Source organism: Capsaspora owczarzaki (genome assembly GCF_000151315.2).
Source record: "Capsaspora owczarzaki ATCC 30864 unplaced genomic scaffold supercont2.14, whole genome shotgun sequence".
In the NCBI taxonomy this organism is placed as follows: Eukaryota; class Filasterea; order Ministeriida; family Capsasporidae; genus Capsaspora; species Capsaspora owczarzaki.
Window position 1 is genome coordinate 685409 of NW_011887305.1, and position 11561 is coordinate 696969.

The 11561-nt window shown below is 53.3% G+C and overlaps 5 protein-coding genes across 5 annotated transcripts; 4 read left to right on the forward strand and 1 right to left on the reverse strand.

Annotated features, from left to right (window-relative positions):
- Window positions 1–197: 197 nt before the first annotated feature.
- CAOG_07678 (hypothetical protein) lies at window positions 198–2955 on the forward strand. The gene is made up of 2 exons (XM_004343502.2): window positions 198–621; window positions 758–2955. Exons 1-2 carry the CDS (start codon window positions 465–467, stop codon window positions 2851–2853), a joined length of 2253 nt encoding a protein of 750 aa, XP_004343552.1. The 5' UTR covers window positions 198–464; the 3' UTR covers window positions 2854–2955.
- An 878-nt stretch (window positions 2956–3833) lies between these two features.
- Window positions 3834–5493, forward strand: CAOG_09114 (hypothetical protein). The gene is made up of 3 exons (XM_011272469.1): window positions 3834–4493; window positions 4650–4814; window positions 4918–5493. The coding sequence occupies exons 1-3, from the start codon at window positions 3854–3856 to the stop codon at window positions 5295–5297; spliced, it is 1185 nt and encodes a 394-aa protein (XP_011270771.1). The 5' UTR covers window positions 3834–3853; the 3' UTR covers window positions 5298–5493.
- CAOG_09115 (hypothetical protein) lies at window positions 5491–8037 on the forward strand. Its single transcript, XM_011272470.1, has 8 exons — window positions 5491–5886; window positions 6042–6120; window positions 6263–6460; window positions 6554–6763; window positions 6874–7002; window positions 7108–7389; window positions 7484–7581; window positions 7668–8037. Exons 1-8 carry the CDS (start codon window positions 5522–5524, stop codon window positions 7972–7974), a joined length of 1668 nt encoding a protein of 555 aa, XP_011270772.1. The 5' UTR covers window positions 5491–5521; the 3' UTR covers window positions 7975–8037.
- On the reverse strand, window positions 7994–9545 carry CAOG_07681 (SET domain-containing protein). The gene is made up of 4 exons (XM_004343505.2): window positions 8785–9545; window positions 8629–8688; window positions 8356–8546; window positions 7994–8260 (listed from the first exon to the last, which is right to left on the reverse strand). Exons 1-4 carry the CDS (start codon window positions 9454–9456, stop codon window positions 8050–8052), a joined length of 1134 nt encoding a protein of 377 aa, XP_004343555.1. The 5' UTR covers window positions 9457–9545; the 3' UTR covers window positions 7994–8049.
- Window positions 9546–9869: 324 nt separating this feature from the next.
- On the forward strand, window positions 9870–11194 carry CAOG_07682 (exosome component 3). Its single transcript, XM_004343506.2, has 3 exons — window positions 9870–10314; window positions 10478–10776; window positions 10937–11194. Exons 1-3 carry the CDS (start codon window positions 9991–9993, stop codon window positions 11139–11141), a joined length of 828 nt encoding a protein of 275 aa, XP_004343556.1. The 5' UTR covers window positions 9870–9990; the 3' UTR covers window positions 11142–11194.
- The last annotated feature ends 367 nt before the right edge of the window (window positions 11195–11561 follow it).

An 11561-nucleotide genomic window follows, 5' to 3' on the forward strand; every position in this document is an offset into this window, starting at 1 on the left:
ATTTGGCTGCCATTGCGTCAGTCGCAGATTGCCGGTCGCGGAATGGCTGCTGATGACTTTTCCACCTCGCTCTGCGTTCGCCAATTTCCAGCCAATCGCGTTCGGTTCTGAATGCGCACAATTTCCAAGCGTTGTTTTTTTTTTTTTTTTGTGCAAAACACAAATTCAGTTCCAGTTGTTCACTCTTCATTTTTGTTTTTCCCCGTTTCGTTTCCATTTAGTGCTGTTCGTCACTCGAAGGTTGACTCGACTAGATCTGCGAACATCGAAAGCGTTTGAGCAAAGAATCGGCAAAACAACCAAAAGCAAGTCCGTCCGATTTGGTCCATCCAAGTCTTCGAAATCTGCGGACATCAATCTGCGGCACTGTTCGGTCTGTGCATTTGTTTTTGTAATCGACATACCTTTGCTTATCAACAAAACGTACAAGTTTCAGCCATCACAAGCGCCTTCTTCATCCAAGAATGAGCTCGGAATCGCAGGAGCACAACGCGGCTGTTCGACAGCAGCACAATCACGCGCATCATCACCATCCCCGTGCCGCCCATACTCGGGAGAATGAGGCAGCATTTCAAGAGCACGATTCGCTGCACAAGGCCAATGTGGTTCATGAAGTGCATGGTAAGTTGGTGTAGAACTGCAGAACTGCACAAATTTAGAAATGTACCGTGCAGCTGCTCACATCCTGCGAATCCCGCTTCTTCTTCTCCTCTTCCTCCGTCAATGCATCAAATTATCACCACCTAATGCACCACAGAACACACAAGCGACGTCGACGCCGAACTCCACGCGCACCTTCCATCGGGAAGCATTTCTCCTCCTGCCGTGCAAATATCATTCGCGCCGGCTCCAGTGATTGAGCTGTTTGCTGCGCTGCAGCCCTCCGCTCTGATCGGCAAAACGAGTACCTCAAGCCAAGAAATGCATCAGCAAATCCACGCTCTGCAACGTGCTGCTGGAGTGGCTCGCCAACAACCTGACGAGCAGATTCTGCGCCAAATCATCCAGCCAGGGGTGCTTGATGGCGTGGTTATGCTGCTGGGCCACGCATGGACGCCAGTCGTGGTCATCGAGGCTGCCAGGACGCTCGCCAATTGGTCGCACCATTCAGAAATTCTCTCAGACCAGCTCAGCCGCCGAGGTGCGGTCGAATCACTGCTTCAGCTCCTTCCCCGTCATCTCGACAACATGGAGGTGGTGCGCTGCGCAACGCATGCCATTGCCAATCTGTTTGCGCACTCCAACGAAAATGTCGTGCTGGCAACCAACATTCAGATTCCGTGGCCTTGCTCGGGCGCGCCCTTCCCGTGCGACCGGCCGGTCAGCGGTGTGGCCGCGCTGGTGCACTTGCTTCGTCATACGGCGGAGCAGGGCTATCCCACTGCAGCCGTGCAGGTCGCTCGAGGTCTGGCGCATTGCACGCGCGTCCCGACCGCGGCAGCGTTGATTCTGAGTGCCCAGTCGCTCAACCACAGCCCTGATGACAAGGGCGCATCCAACCCATCGTCACCGTGCGCCGTCACTGGCTGCCCCCTCAATTTTGAGAGCTCGGACGAGGCGAGCGAATCCGACCAGTCCGAGCACCATGACGCGCCGAATTCCACGTCTGAACACGGCCTTCCTTCTCCCGCGCTTCGCACAACGAGTGCACCAATGCCAATCCCCGAGAATTCTCTAAATCGCGCACGCGACCAGTCTCGCGCGCGCTTCTACTCTTACGCCATGGATATCTTTTCGGGAACCCTCAAGTGGTACCTCGAAGTGGAAGAGTACGCTCGGCAACACGGAGCAGATCTTAACGTGGAGGAGAACGAGGACAACGATGTCACCTTCTTCTTGGCGCGTGTGTTTGCCAACATTTCCTTGATGGAAGGAACGAGCGGTCGCTTTCTATCCTTGGCCGAAATTCCGCGTCAGCTCGTCGCCTTGCTGCAAATCAAGCCCCACCCCGTTTCGAGCAGCAGGATTTACGCGCCAATCACGGCCAAGCTGATTGCACAGACCGTGGCCAATATTGGCGTGCATACGGCCTGCTGCGTCCAGCTGCTCTCCGAGAACTGCGCTGCCACTTTGATCGCAAGCATGCAGGCCGTTCTAGCGCCTATTGTCGCGGCATCAAGCGCCGGCTCACTGAGCCAGCAATCAACCGCGCTTGCCGAGTATCTCGAAGAGCATTCCGAGCTGGTGCGTTGCCTGACGCATGCGATTGCGAACATTGCCCAAGTCTCGCAAGACGAACGGGTGTTTGCTCCGCTCGTCCAGCCTCTGACGCTGGCTCTCACAGTCGCTCAAAACGAAGTGGTGCTTGCCACGTTCGGCATGTGCATCTTTAGCCTTTGCGCTGATTCTCAAATGGCACATGCATTTTCGCGCGCCGACTTGCTGGCACGGCTCCGTGCGCAGCACTCGCGCATTATCGTGTCGAGAAGCGATCAGCTCGGGAGCGCTCACGTCGCAGCGGCCTTGTTCCAGCTCGATCGTGCACAGCAGCCCCTTGTTGAGCTCCGACCTGCTGGAATCCATCCCGACCGCTTGTCCGAGCTGTTCGAAAAGTACGCGTACGAGGTGAAGAAGAGCTCGGACACGCCGGCGCTTGTGGACGAGCTACGAGACGATCAGATCTTCCGTATGGATTCCGACGAAGACAGTGATGTGTCTTGCAACGATGGGTGCGACGGATGCACGCACGACGACGAAGCTCAATGCCCAATTTGCATGGAGTGCGTCGCAGCTGGCGATGTGATGGTTCGCCTCCCATCGTGTGGACATGTCTTCCACGTTAGCTGCGTTGGACTGTGGCTCGAGTCGCATACGGCGTGCCCAATGTGCCGTTGCGAGGTGCTGAAGCGATAAAATGTGTGTTGGTTTTTATGTCAATGATGTGGAATTTATTTTGGACAATTTGCTCCTTGTACTAGTATGTCAACGTTTAGCTGAATAAATTGGTTTTGACCTTGTTGTACTGTGTTGGAAACGACTCGACCGAGCGTAGATGTCGAGTGAAAGCGAATGGTGCCAGGATCTTTGTCGCGTACTTGGGCCAGCGTGATATCCCTTGTCCCGCTCCCGTTATCAATTCTTCCACCACTGGTTGATTCGAAATATAGTTCAAGTCAAATATGTAGGGCACTTGTGCCCTCGCAGGCGTTGGGGACCGCACCAAACACGAGTAAATTGGAGCAACATTCTCGGAGGCGGCGAAGGGACGATCGCCCATCAATGACCAGCGCCATTCTTTCAAATTTTGTCTTTCTTATCAATTTTATGTATTATTATGTTTAAAAATCAAGGATTTCGGCGAGAACATACTCCAATCCAACTTTAGATCGACTGGAGCACATCAATTGATCTTTTTGATTGACGCAGGTCGTGACGGGGCGCAAGCCCCAAATCCGAACCAACCAATACTCCCGGCTTTCATTAACAGCTAAATGAGCTAGAATTCAAGTTCCAGCAACCTTCGCCGGCTGGAAGGACTTGTATCACGTCCCGCCACAGCGCGCGAATTCGAGTTTCGGTTTCTTCCACCGTACTCTGTTCTTCCAAACGCATTTTTTGTCATGCCGTTTTAAGTGTAATATTTCGGTTGAATGCAACCTGTTTGCGAGCAACGTCTTGCCGCTCTGTCATTCCGGCGCCGAGTCCACTGAGGTCCTCTGACAAGCGAAAATCGCTGTATTGCGACCAAAGAACTCTGAGGCTTTTCACGCTCCCCCCCCCTTGCTCGCGCACCAGCTCCCGTACATGGCAAGCTTGTTCGCAGTGCATCCAACATGACTGGAGTTGCTTTTGCGGTTGATTTTTTCTCAGACATGTTCCACTCCTTTCTTTGTGCGGTTGCCGGCTTCCCAAAATGAGCTGGACTCGCTCGGACGCCTCGAGCCACTCCGCCATGCTCAGCAGCAGTAGCAGCGACATTGGCGCTGTCTGCATTGAGCTGCGTCCGACAGCATTGACGACGCCTGAGAATGAGACTGACTGGGCTTCCATTGCCCAACAACAACCCAATCAAGACCTTCAACAACTGGAGCAGCAGAGCAGCGGCGACGCGACCGAGCTCGAGGTGCTCCAGTTTCCAAGTAGCAACAGTAGTGCCAACAGCAATGCAGCTGATAGACTGAAAGCGGCTGGAGCCGGAGCCGGAGCAGAACCCACCGCCGCCACCGAGTCGGCCGACCGCAAGCAGCCAACGATCAAAGCCAAGCAAGTGCCGCCGCGAGTGCTGGCGCTGGCGACCCCGCGCGTGCGTAGAATGCTCAAGCTGAGGACGCGGATACGGTTTGTGTCGTTTGTGCTGTTTGCCGTGCTGGGCAAGACGCTGCTGCTGTCGCTCGTGCTGCCGTTCTGGGGCGAGACGAGCATCTCGCAGACGCGCAATGTCACTGCTGCGCCGCCGACGCCGTCAACTCCAGGCACCTTCAATGTCCATGTCGATGTCAGCGACAAGAATGTCGGACTGCTGTTCGAGTACTCGGACTTTGGCCACCGCGCAAGTACGTGTTTTGCTTGAGATTTGGATTCATTCTTTTGGATTTCGAGTTTTTTGTTGTTTCGTTTGGGAGCATCCTTCAGTGAGGGTCAAGTGCTATTGCGATAGTGCGAACAAGTGTGCACTCACAAATGCTTTGTATTTTGGCTGTGCGAATCAGCATTTCCGCAATGGCCGTTCGGACTCTCCGCGTTCCTCATGTGTGTCTCGATTGTCTTGCTGATGGCAACCGGACTTGTGCTCGAGCATTGTCGGCGATGTATTCTGGAAGGCCAGCGAGTACTCGGCTACCACACTGCTGCCGCCATTCTACCGCTCTTCCAAAGTAACTTGACAGTTTTGTCGGATGTTGGTTTGAGTCAGAATCTGACATTTTCGCTGATTTCTGTGTTTTTTGTGGTTTTTTTTTTTTTTTTTTTGCCCTCCAGTTCTCGCGCAGCTCGGAGCGTTCTACATTTTTGGTCGGTACGGCATGCCGCGCGAAATGGATGACGGCACTGCCAACTACCAGTGGGACTCGACCGTCTGGGGCGGCTCAATCTACGAGCTGTTTGTCATTATGGCGATGGAGGGCCTGCAGTGCATCACACATCTCAACCTCCGCCTTGTGGTTGGGCAAATACCCGGCGAGGTCCTCAAGTACGAAGACGAGCTCGATTCCAAGGAGAAGGCGGAAGAAGGAGAAGCAGACGACAGCGGCGATCGGTTGTCCGCGCCAAGATCCACCTCTGCTCTGATGGCCGAGTCCATGCGAGAGGACGCCAGTCGCTCTTCCACCGAGCAAGACGCTTGGCCCTCGCATGTGTAAAAAGAATGATTTTTTTTTTTTGAGTCGCTGTTGTTGTTTCTCTTCCTCTGTTGACGAGTGATGAGCTTAGTAGTTTAAGTCGTTTTTGTACCACCGGTTTTCTGTTCAATAGCATGTTACTTTGGTCTGGGATGAATCGTTCGCTTGCAATCACGCTTCCATATGCTGTATGTACTTGTCACTCTTTGTTTGTCCCCTCATACAGTAGTACTGCACGTTTGACAATGTCGACGCGCGAGGTCATCACGCTCCAGTTTGGCCACTATGCGAATTTTGTCGGAACGCACTTCTGGAACGCCCAGCAGGCGCAGTTCACGCTCCCGAGTCCGAACGCAGTCCAGCATGTCGACCACGACGTGCTCTTCCGCAGCGGCCAGACGCGGGCGAGCGACGACGAAGCCAGCGCATCATCGGGCTCGCTGCTGCTGAGTGGCAATCAGACGGGCGCGGTGATCTCGACGTACACGCCGCGCCTGCTCGCGTTCGACCTGAAGGGCAGTCTCAGCACAATGAGCAAGGTTGGCGCCGGGTTGTACTCGGAGTACTCGGAGCGACCGTCCACCAGCAGCGCCGACCAGCAAGCCGCATGGTAACCTCCCTTAGTTCACTCACTCACTCGTCATGTTTGTCACCGCACCGCCATTCAATTTCAATGCAGTAGAGCTCAGAGTTATCGGGTGTGCGCTTTTGTTTTTGTTTTTGCTCATAATGTATTTCGGGGTGGTGGCGAAATGATTTTGACAGGGCTGGGAATATTCAACGAATCGAGCAATCCACTGCTCAGAAGCACCCCTTCATGGCCGAGCTGGACGCAGATTATCATGTAAGGCATCTGAGCACTGCTGTGGTGCTCGTGAGCAGTTACCGCCTCATACATGACCTGCACAGTACAATCTGACCGTTTGTCTAACTTTTACGTGCTTACCTTGCTTGCGTTGTCCTGGCTCTTGTCATCTCGCTTGTAGGCGGCGATTGCAGGGCGACCCAGACCCCAGCGCGAACGATTCGTGCTCGACTACCAAAATGTTCGGTTTTGGTCGGACGTCTGTGTCATGCACTTGCATCCCCGTTCAGTTCAGCTGACATCCAAGTTTGTGCATCACAGCTCCATCGAGCCGTTCGATCTTTACGGCCACGGCTCCTCTGTCTGGGCAGATCCAGATGTAAGAGACTCGACAGAGCTTTTTGGGGTGAATGAGTTTGCCTGCTCGTGTTCGAAATTTGCTCATCTTGGCTCCAACCTCCTCTCAAAACAGTTCCAAGACAAGGTGGAAACCGACTTGCACTTCTTTGCGGAGGAATGCGACTCTCTGCATGGGTTTCACATCCTTGCGGATGTCGCCAGTGGGTTTGGTGGCTTGACGGAATCCGTCTTATCGCTCGTTGCAGACGAGTATGGCTCAAAGTCACGTCTCGTATTTGGGCTGTCTCCGTATTGTCACAACTACTCGGACGATCTGCAGCAGGTCACAATCAGGTTTTGTATTGTGTGAGAGTGTTTGAAAATCGCACTCACTCTCGTTTTTTTTTTTTTTTTTTTTTTTTTTTTTGTCTTGGGTTCTGGGCACGCAAATAGGAGACGTACCGAGCCAAGAGTGCCATCAACAACGTTCTTAGTACTGCGGCAATCAGTGAATTGGCGTCCTGTTACGTTCCCGTTTCCGACTCCATTTTGAACTTTTCTCCACCCGGACTGAATGCTCGTGTAAAGCAGACCCCAGTTTTCCCCCCATTATCGTCTTGGCCGAATTCCCCAACAAGCTTTCACCGTCTCACCTACTTCTCACCCACTTGCTACCTCCCAACACAGGCTAATTCGTGGTATCATTCTTCTGCCGTGGTGGCGTCTCTCATCGACACGGTCACCCTGCCTTATCGATTGACCAAGCAGCACACATCCATTCATCACATCCTGAGCGTGCTTGCACTCGGCGGTGCCCGGGGTGGCTTGGCCGGCCTCGCCGCTGCCACGCGCTACCCAAGGACCTTCAGTCCCGAAAATCTGGACAAGCAACTCGAGTCTGCCCCTTCGTACCGCTCCTCTGATGTCGAAGCTGCCTTTACATCATTTACACCTGGTGTTTCTGTGAAGGTATATTTCTGGCTCTCGGGTGCTCCTCTTCAACGAGTTCTGTTTTAAATGTGTTCCATCTGGTTCTTTGGCTTGATTTTGGTACTTTATGCAGGGTGACATTCGGTCTCAATTCACGACGCTTCGTGGAATTCTCAAGGGGTTATCTGGAGAGCAAACGCAAGAAGTGTTTTCTCACTTTGCCGTTGCTGGGTAGGTTGTCCGTCGGCCTTTGTTTTTGTTATTTTACTAAGAGATGCGCCTCGCTCACGTGAACTCAACCCTTTTGCTCTCATCAGATCGCTGTCGCAAGCATGTGACACGTCTAGCGCCTTCCCGTTGGAGGCCCCATTCCCGTGCTCGGTCTTTGGATACGCCTCCGCCTCGGAAATTCCGACTTCTCACCCCGTCATCGCGTCCCTCCGCTCTGGTGGTCGGGTGAGCAGTGGCGCCGTCAATCACGCAGTCAAGGCCCTACGTGACGCGAGCTACGCTACCTACGCGCACGAGTATGATAATTGTGGCGTGAGCCGTGACGATCTGACAGAGGCCCGCGAATCTCTCCTCAACCTGCGGGACACTGATTCGGATGATGTCGACTTCTAGAGAAAGAAGTGTACCAGTACGCTCAATATTCTCCTTGTATTTTGCTCAGCATTTAAAGTACACGTCTTTGTTTTGCTACTGGGCGAGCCACGGCATCGCTGCGATTGTGGCGGCGTTTCGTTCCCCATAGTCATACCACAGAGCATCGCCCCGACTGATGTGTTTGGTGGCGAAAAACACAAGCCTTGGCTTGTCGTCGACAGTTAAAATGCGGGTGAGGAGGTTTTGGTCGGTCTTGCTGTGGTTGATGAGGCGGCCTTTTCTTGTCGAATGCGTCGCATCAACACTGACCAGCGGGGAAACAAGGTTAATTAGAGGAACATCGAACAACAAAACCAAAGCACAAGCATGGCGATGCATTGTTGGACATTGTATTCTTACCACCACCTGGTCTCCTTGTGCTGGAAAAAGTACATGTAGCAGCCAATCGACTCATCCTTCATGTACTCTTCGTTCCGACGCTTCGCCTCAGAAATGTCAATCAAGTCGCCTGCGTACTCGCACACGTAGTCACTTCGTTCATAATCACGCGTGGCTTTGATTCCAAATCCGATGGTGGGCGTTTGGTAAACCTGTTGTGAGAGCAGACAAATTGCTCAGTTAAGCAAAAGCAAACGGTGATTGCATGAATCCACGAGTCTGGTTCACTCGTACCTCCAGATGGTCCTCGTTGCCAATTCGAATGGCCTGCTGAATGTTTGCGAGGAGGAGTCTCTGTGCGGCGCAAAACCGGAACAATAATGCATGTTAGTTCCACAAAATTGCGTTCTTGCTTTGTGTGCGTGTACCTCATCTAACGCAGTAACTCACCTTGACTTCTGACGAACACTGTCGCATGCTCCGTCGTTCAAAGCTTGAGGTCGGAGTGAGAACTGGCGGCAGAGGGAGGGTCGCTTGTCTCGAGATTGGCACGCCGGATGGTGCTGCAATTGCTTGGGTATTTTTCTCGGTATTGGATGAGCTGTTCTCAGAAGTCGCAGCAGTAGGAGCAGAAGCAGTAGCAGGAGCAGTAGCAGGAGCAGGAGCAGTAGTAGAAGCAGCAGCAGCAGAAGCAGCAACAGCATCGATCTGCCCTTTTAGTGATCGCGCTGTGGGCTTTGCTGCTGCTGCGCGAGCAGTCCTCGATTTGGCAGGAGAGCTCGGCATAGGTTGTGTCTGAGCTTGTTCTTCAGCATCTGCAGCTTTGGACTGCCGAGACTTTGCGACGGCGGGAGAGCTTGTCCGCGGTTCGGGCTTCTCCAAGTTGTGGGGCGACCTGCGAGGCGATCTGCGGGCGGGAAGCTCCTCTACAACGTCGACCACGTCTTCATCTGCCTCGTCGTCGACGGCGGGCTTCGACCGTCTGGCTTTGGCCTTGCTTGGCGAGCGCGGCGACGGTTTCGTGTTTGAAACGGACACCGACGCAGCGACGTTCTCTTCGTCGCCAGACTGCGGCTCTGGCTTTGCCTGCACCGCTGACGCCTTCTTGGATGTCTTGGTCATTGCTCGTAGTGGAAATCGAAGTGGCTTCAAGCGCAGAGGAAGCAGCAAAGCAAAAAAAAACGAAAGCGAGCTCCGTTTCAAAAAAAAAAAAAAAGTGAAACAAAAAAAAAAAAAAAAAAAAAAAGTGAAACGGTTTCAAAATCCGAAAGCGGAAAATCAATCAGAAAATCAGAAAGTCAATCAGAAAAATCAGAAAATGGAATCAAAAATGTTGAATTCTGATTCTGATCAACGTTCGAAAAACCAGAATGATGTCTCAATGGTTTGCCAGCAAAAGCCAGCTCAAACAATCTTCTCAATCGACTCACACAGCTGGTAGGTTACCCAACGACGGGAGGGATGGGGTTGGGGGAACATGGCTCTAGCATTGTCGCCTTACGATCAGAATCTCTGAGAAGCTCAGTTCAGTCTCAGATTTCTCGCCATTGAACACTTTGAACAGCCCCCTTCGATCGTCTATCTTCAACTTCTAACTTGTATCGTATTCAATCTTATTTCATCTACTACTTTTTGCATCACATTCACCAAAGCACAATGGCGACCATTGACGAGCTGTTTCCACGCATTGGCTCGGTGGTGCTGCCGGGCGACGCGCTGGGCGATCTCGAAGCGGGCGACTCGGCCGACCCTGCCGACGGTCCAGGCTCAACCACCTCAAACTCAAGCTTGCACGCGTTTACGCAGCACGGCGGGCGACTGCGGCTGGGGCCTGGCCTGGCGCAGGAAGGCGGCCGCGTCATTGCAGCGAGCCGCGCAGGCGTCCTCCAAGGCAGCATGGGCGCCGCGAGCACGGGCACTGGCGCCAACGCACACTCGAGCCAGGTCGCGCGCCTGTACATTGCGTCCTCCCAGAAGCGGGTAAACGCGTCGCCAGAAAGCGAGGCTGTGAACTGAAGTGGATGATTGCCGTCCATGTGGATTTGCATTGGCAAAACCATTGAGGCATTGGTCGGATTTTCACTCAACTTTGTGCGTTTGTGGTCGGATGCTCGACAAAATGCTCGACGTTGATGTTTGTTAGTATGTGCCGGCCAAGGACGAGCTCGTCGTCGGGATTATCACAGACCGCATGGGCGAGGCATTCAAGGTCGACATTGGCGCGGCTGCATCTGCGTCGCTCTCGTTCCTGGCGTTCGAAGGCGCAACAAAGCGCAACAGACCCAACTTGGCGATTGGCGCGCTCGTCTATGGCAAGCTCGCCGTGGCGAATAAGGACATGGAGCCCGAAATGGTCTGCATCGACGCGGCAGACAAGGCCGCGGGCATGGGCGAGCTCACCGGCGGGTATCTAATTCACATTTCATCAGGCTTGACCCGGAGGTAAAAAATGCGCCTGCAGCAGGAAGAAGAGAGGGATAGGGGTGGGGGTGAGGATTTGCAGAAAGCCAGAGATCGCTCCCATTCCGAACCCGCTCACCTCTCTCTCTCTCTCTCTCTCTCTCTTTCTCTCTTGTCTATCACCGTTTCCCTTCTCACGCAGATTGCTCTCTCGTGATCCGGCCGTGCTTATTGCGCTCGGCAAGCACTTTGCGCTGGAAACGGCGATTGGGCTCAACGGCCGCACCTGGATTAACGCACAAACCCCGCAGCAGGTTGTGCTGATTGCAAACGCCATCCAAAACTCAGAGTTCATGACAGTAGCCCAGATTAACGCGATGGTGCAGCGATTAGTGCAAGCGCTTTGAAACGTTATCAATAGACATTTTTTTTCACGCCGGCGTCATTTCCTGTCGTCGTATCGTCCCAGCGACTTTGGCGACATTTTTCGTAGTCGGTGCTTGAATGCGCGTCATGGAGCATCAGTGTCCCTTCCCATGAAAGGAACTGGTGACGACAATCGTGCAGCGCCACGCCTGTGTAAATGACGCCGCAAAATCTGTCGCTCATTGTCGCTCATTGTCGCTCATTGCCGCTTCGTCCAGCTCGTCCAGCTGAAGAGCGGGGGTCTGGGCATTGTGAAGTTGTTTGGGCAGCATTTCCGCAAATGAATGTCTCAGTCATTTCAATTTTGTACCTGATTTTTCGCGCGCGAAAGTTGGTTGGAGTTCTGCAAGCCACCAAGATTTGTCTGTTTTCTCGCTTGTTGAAATGGTATCTGGAGCATG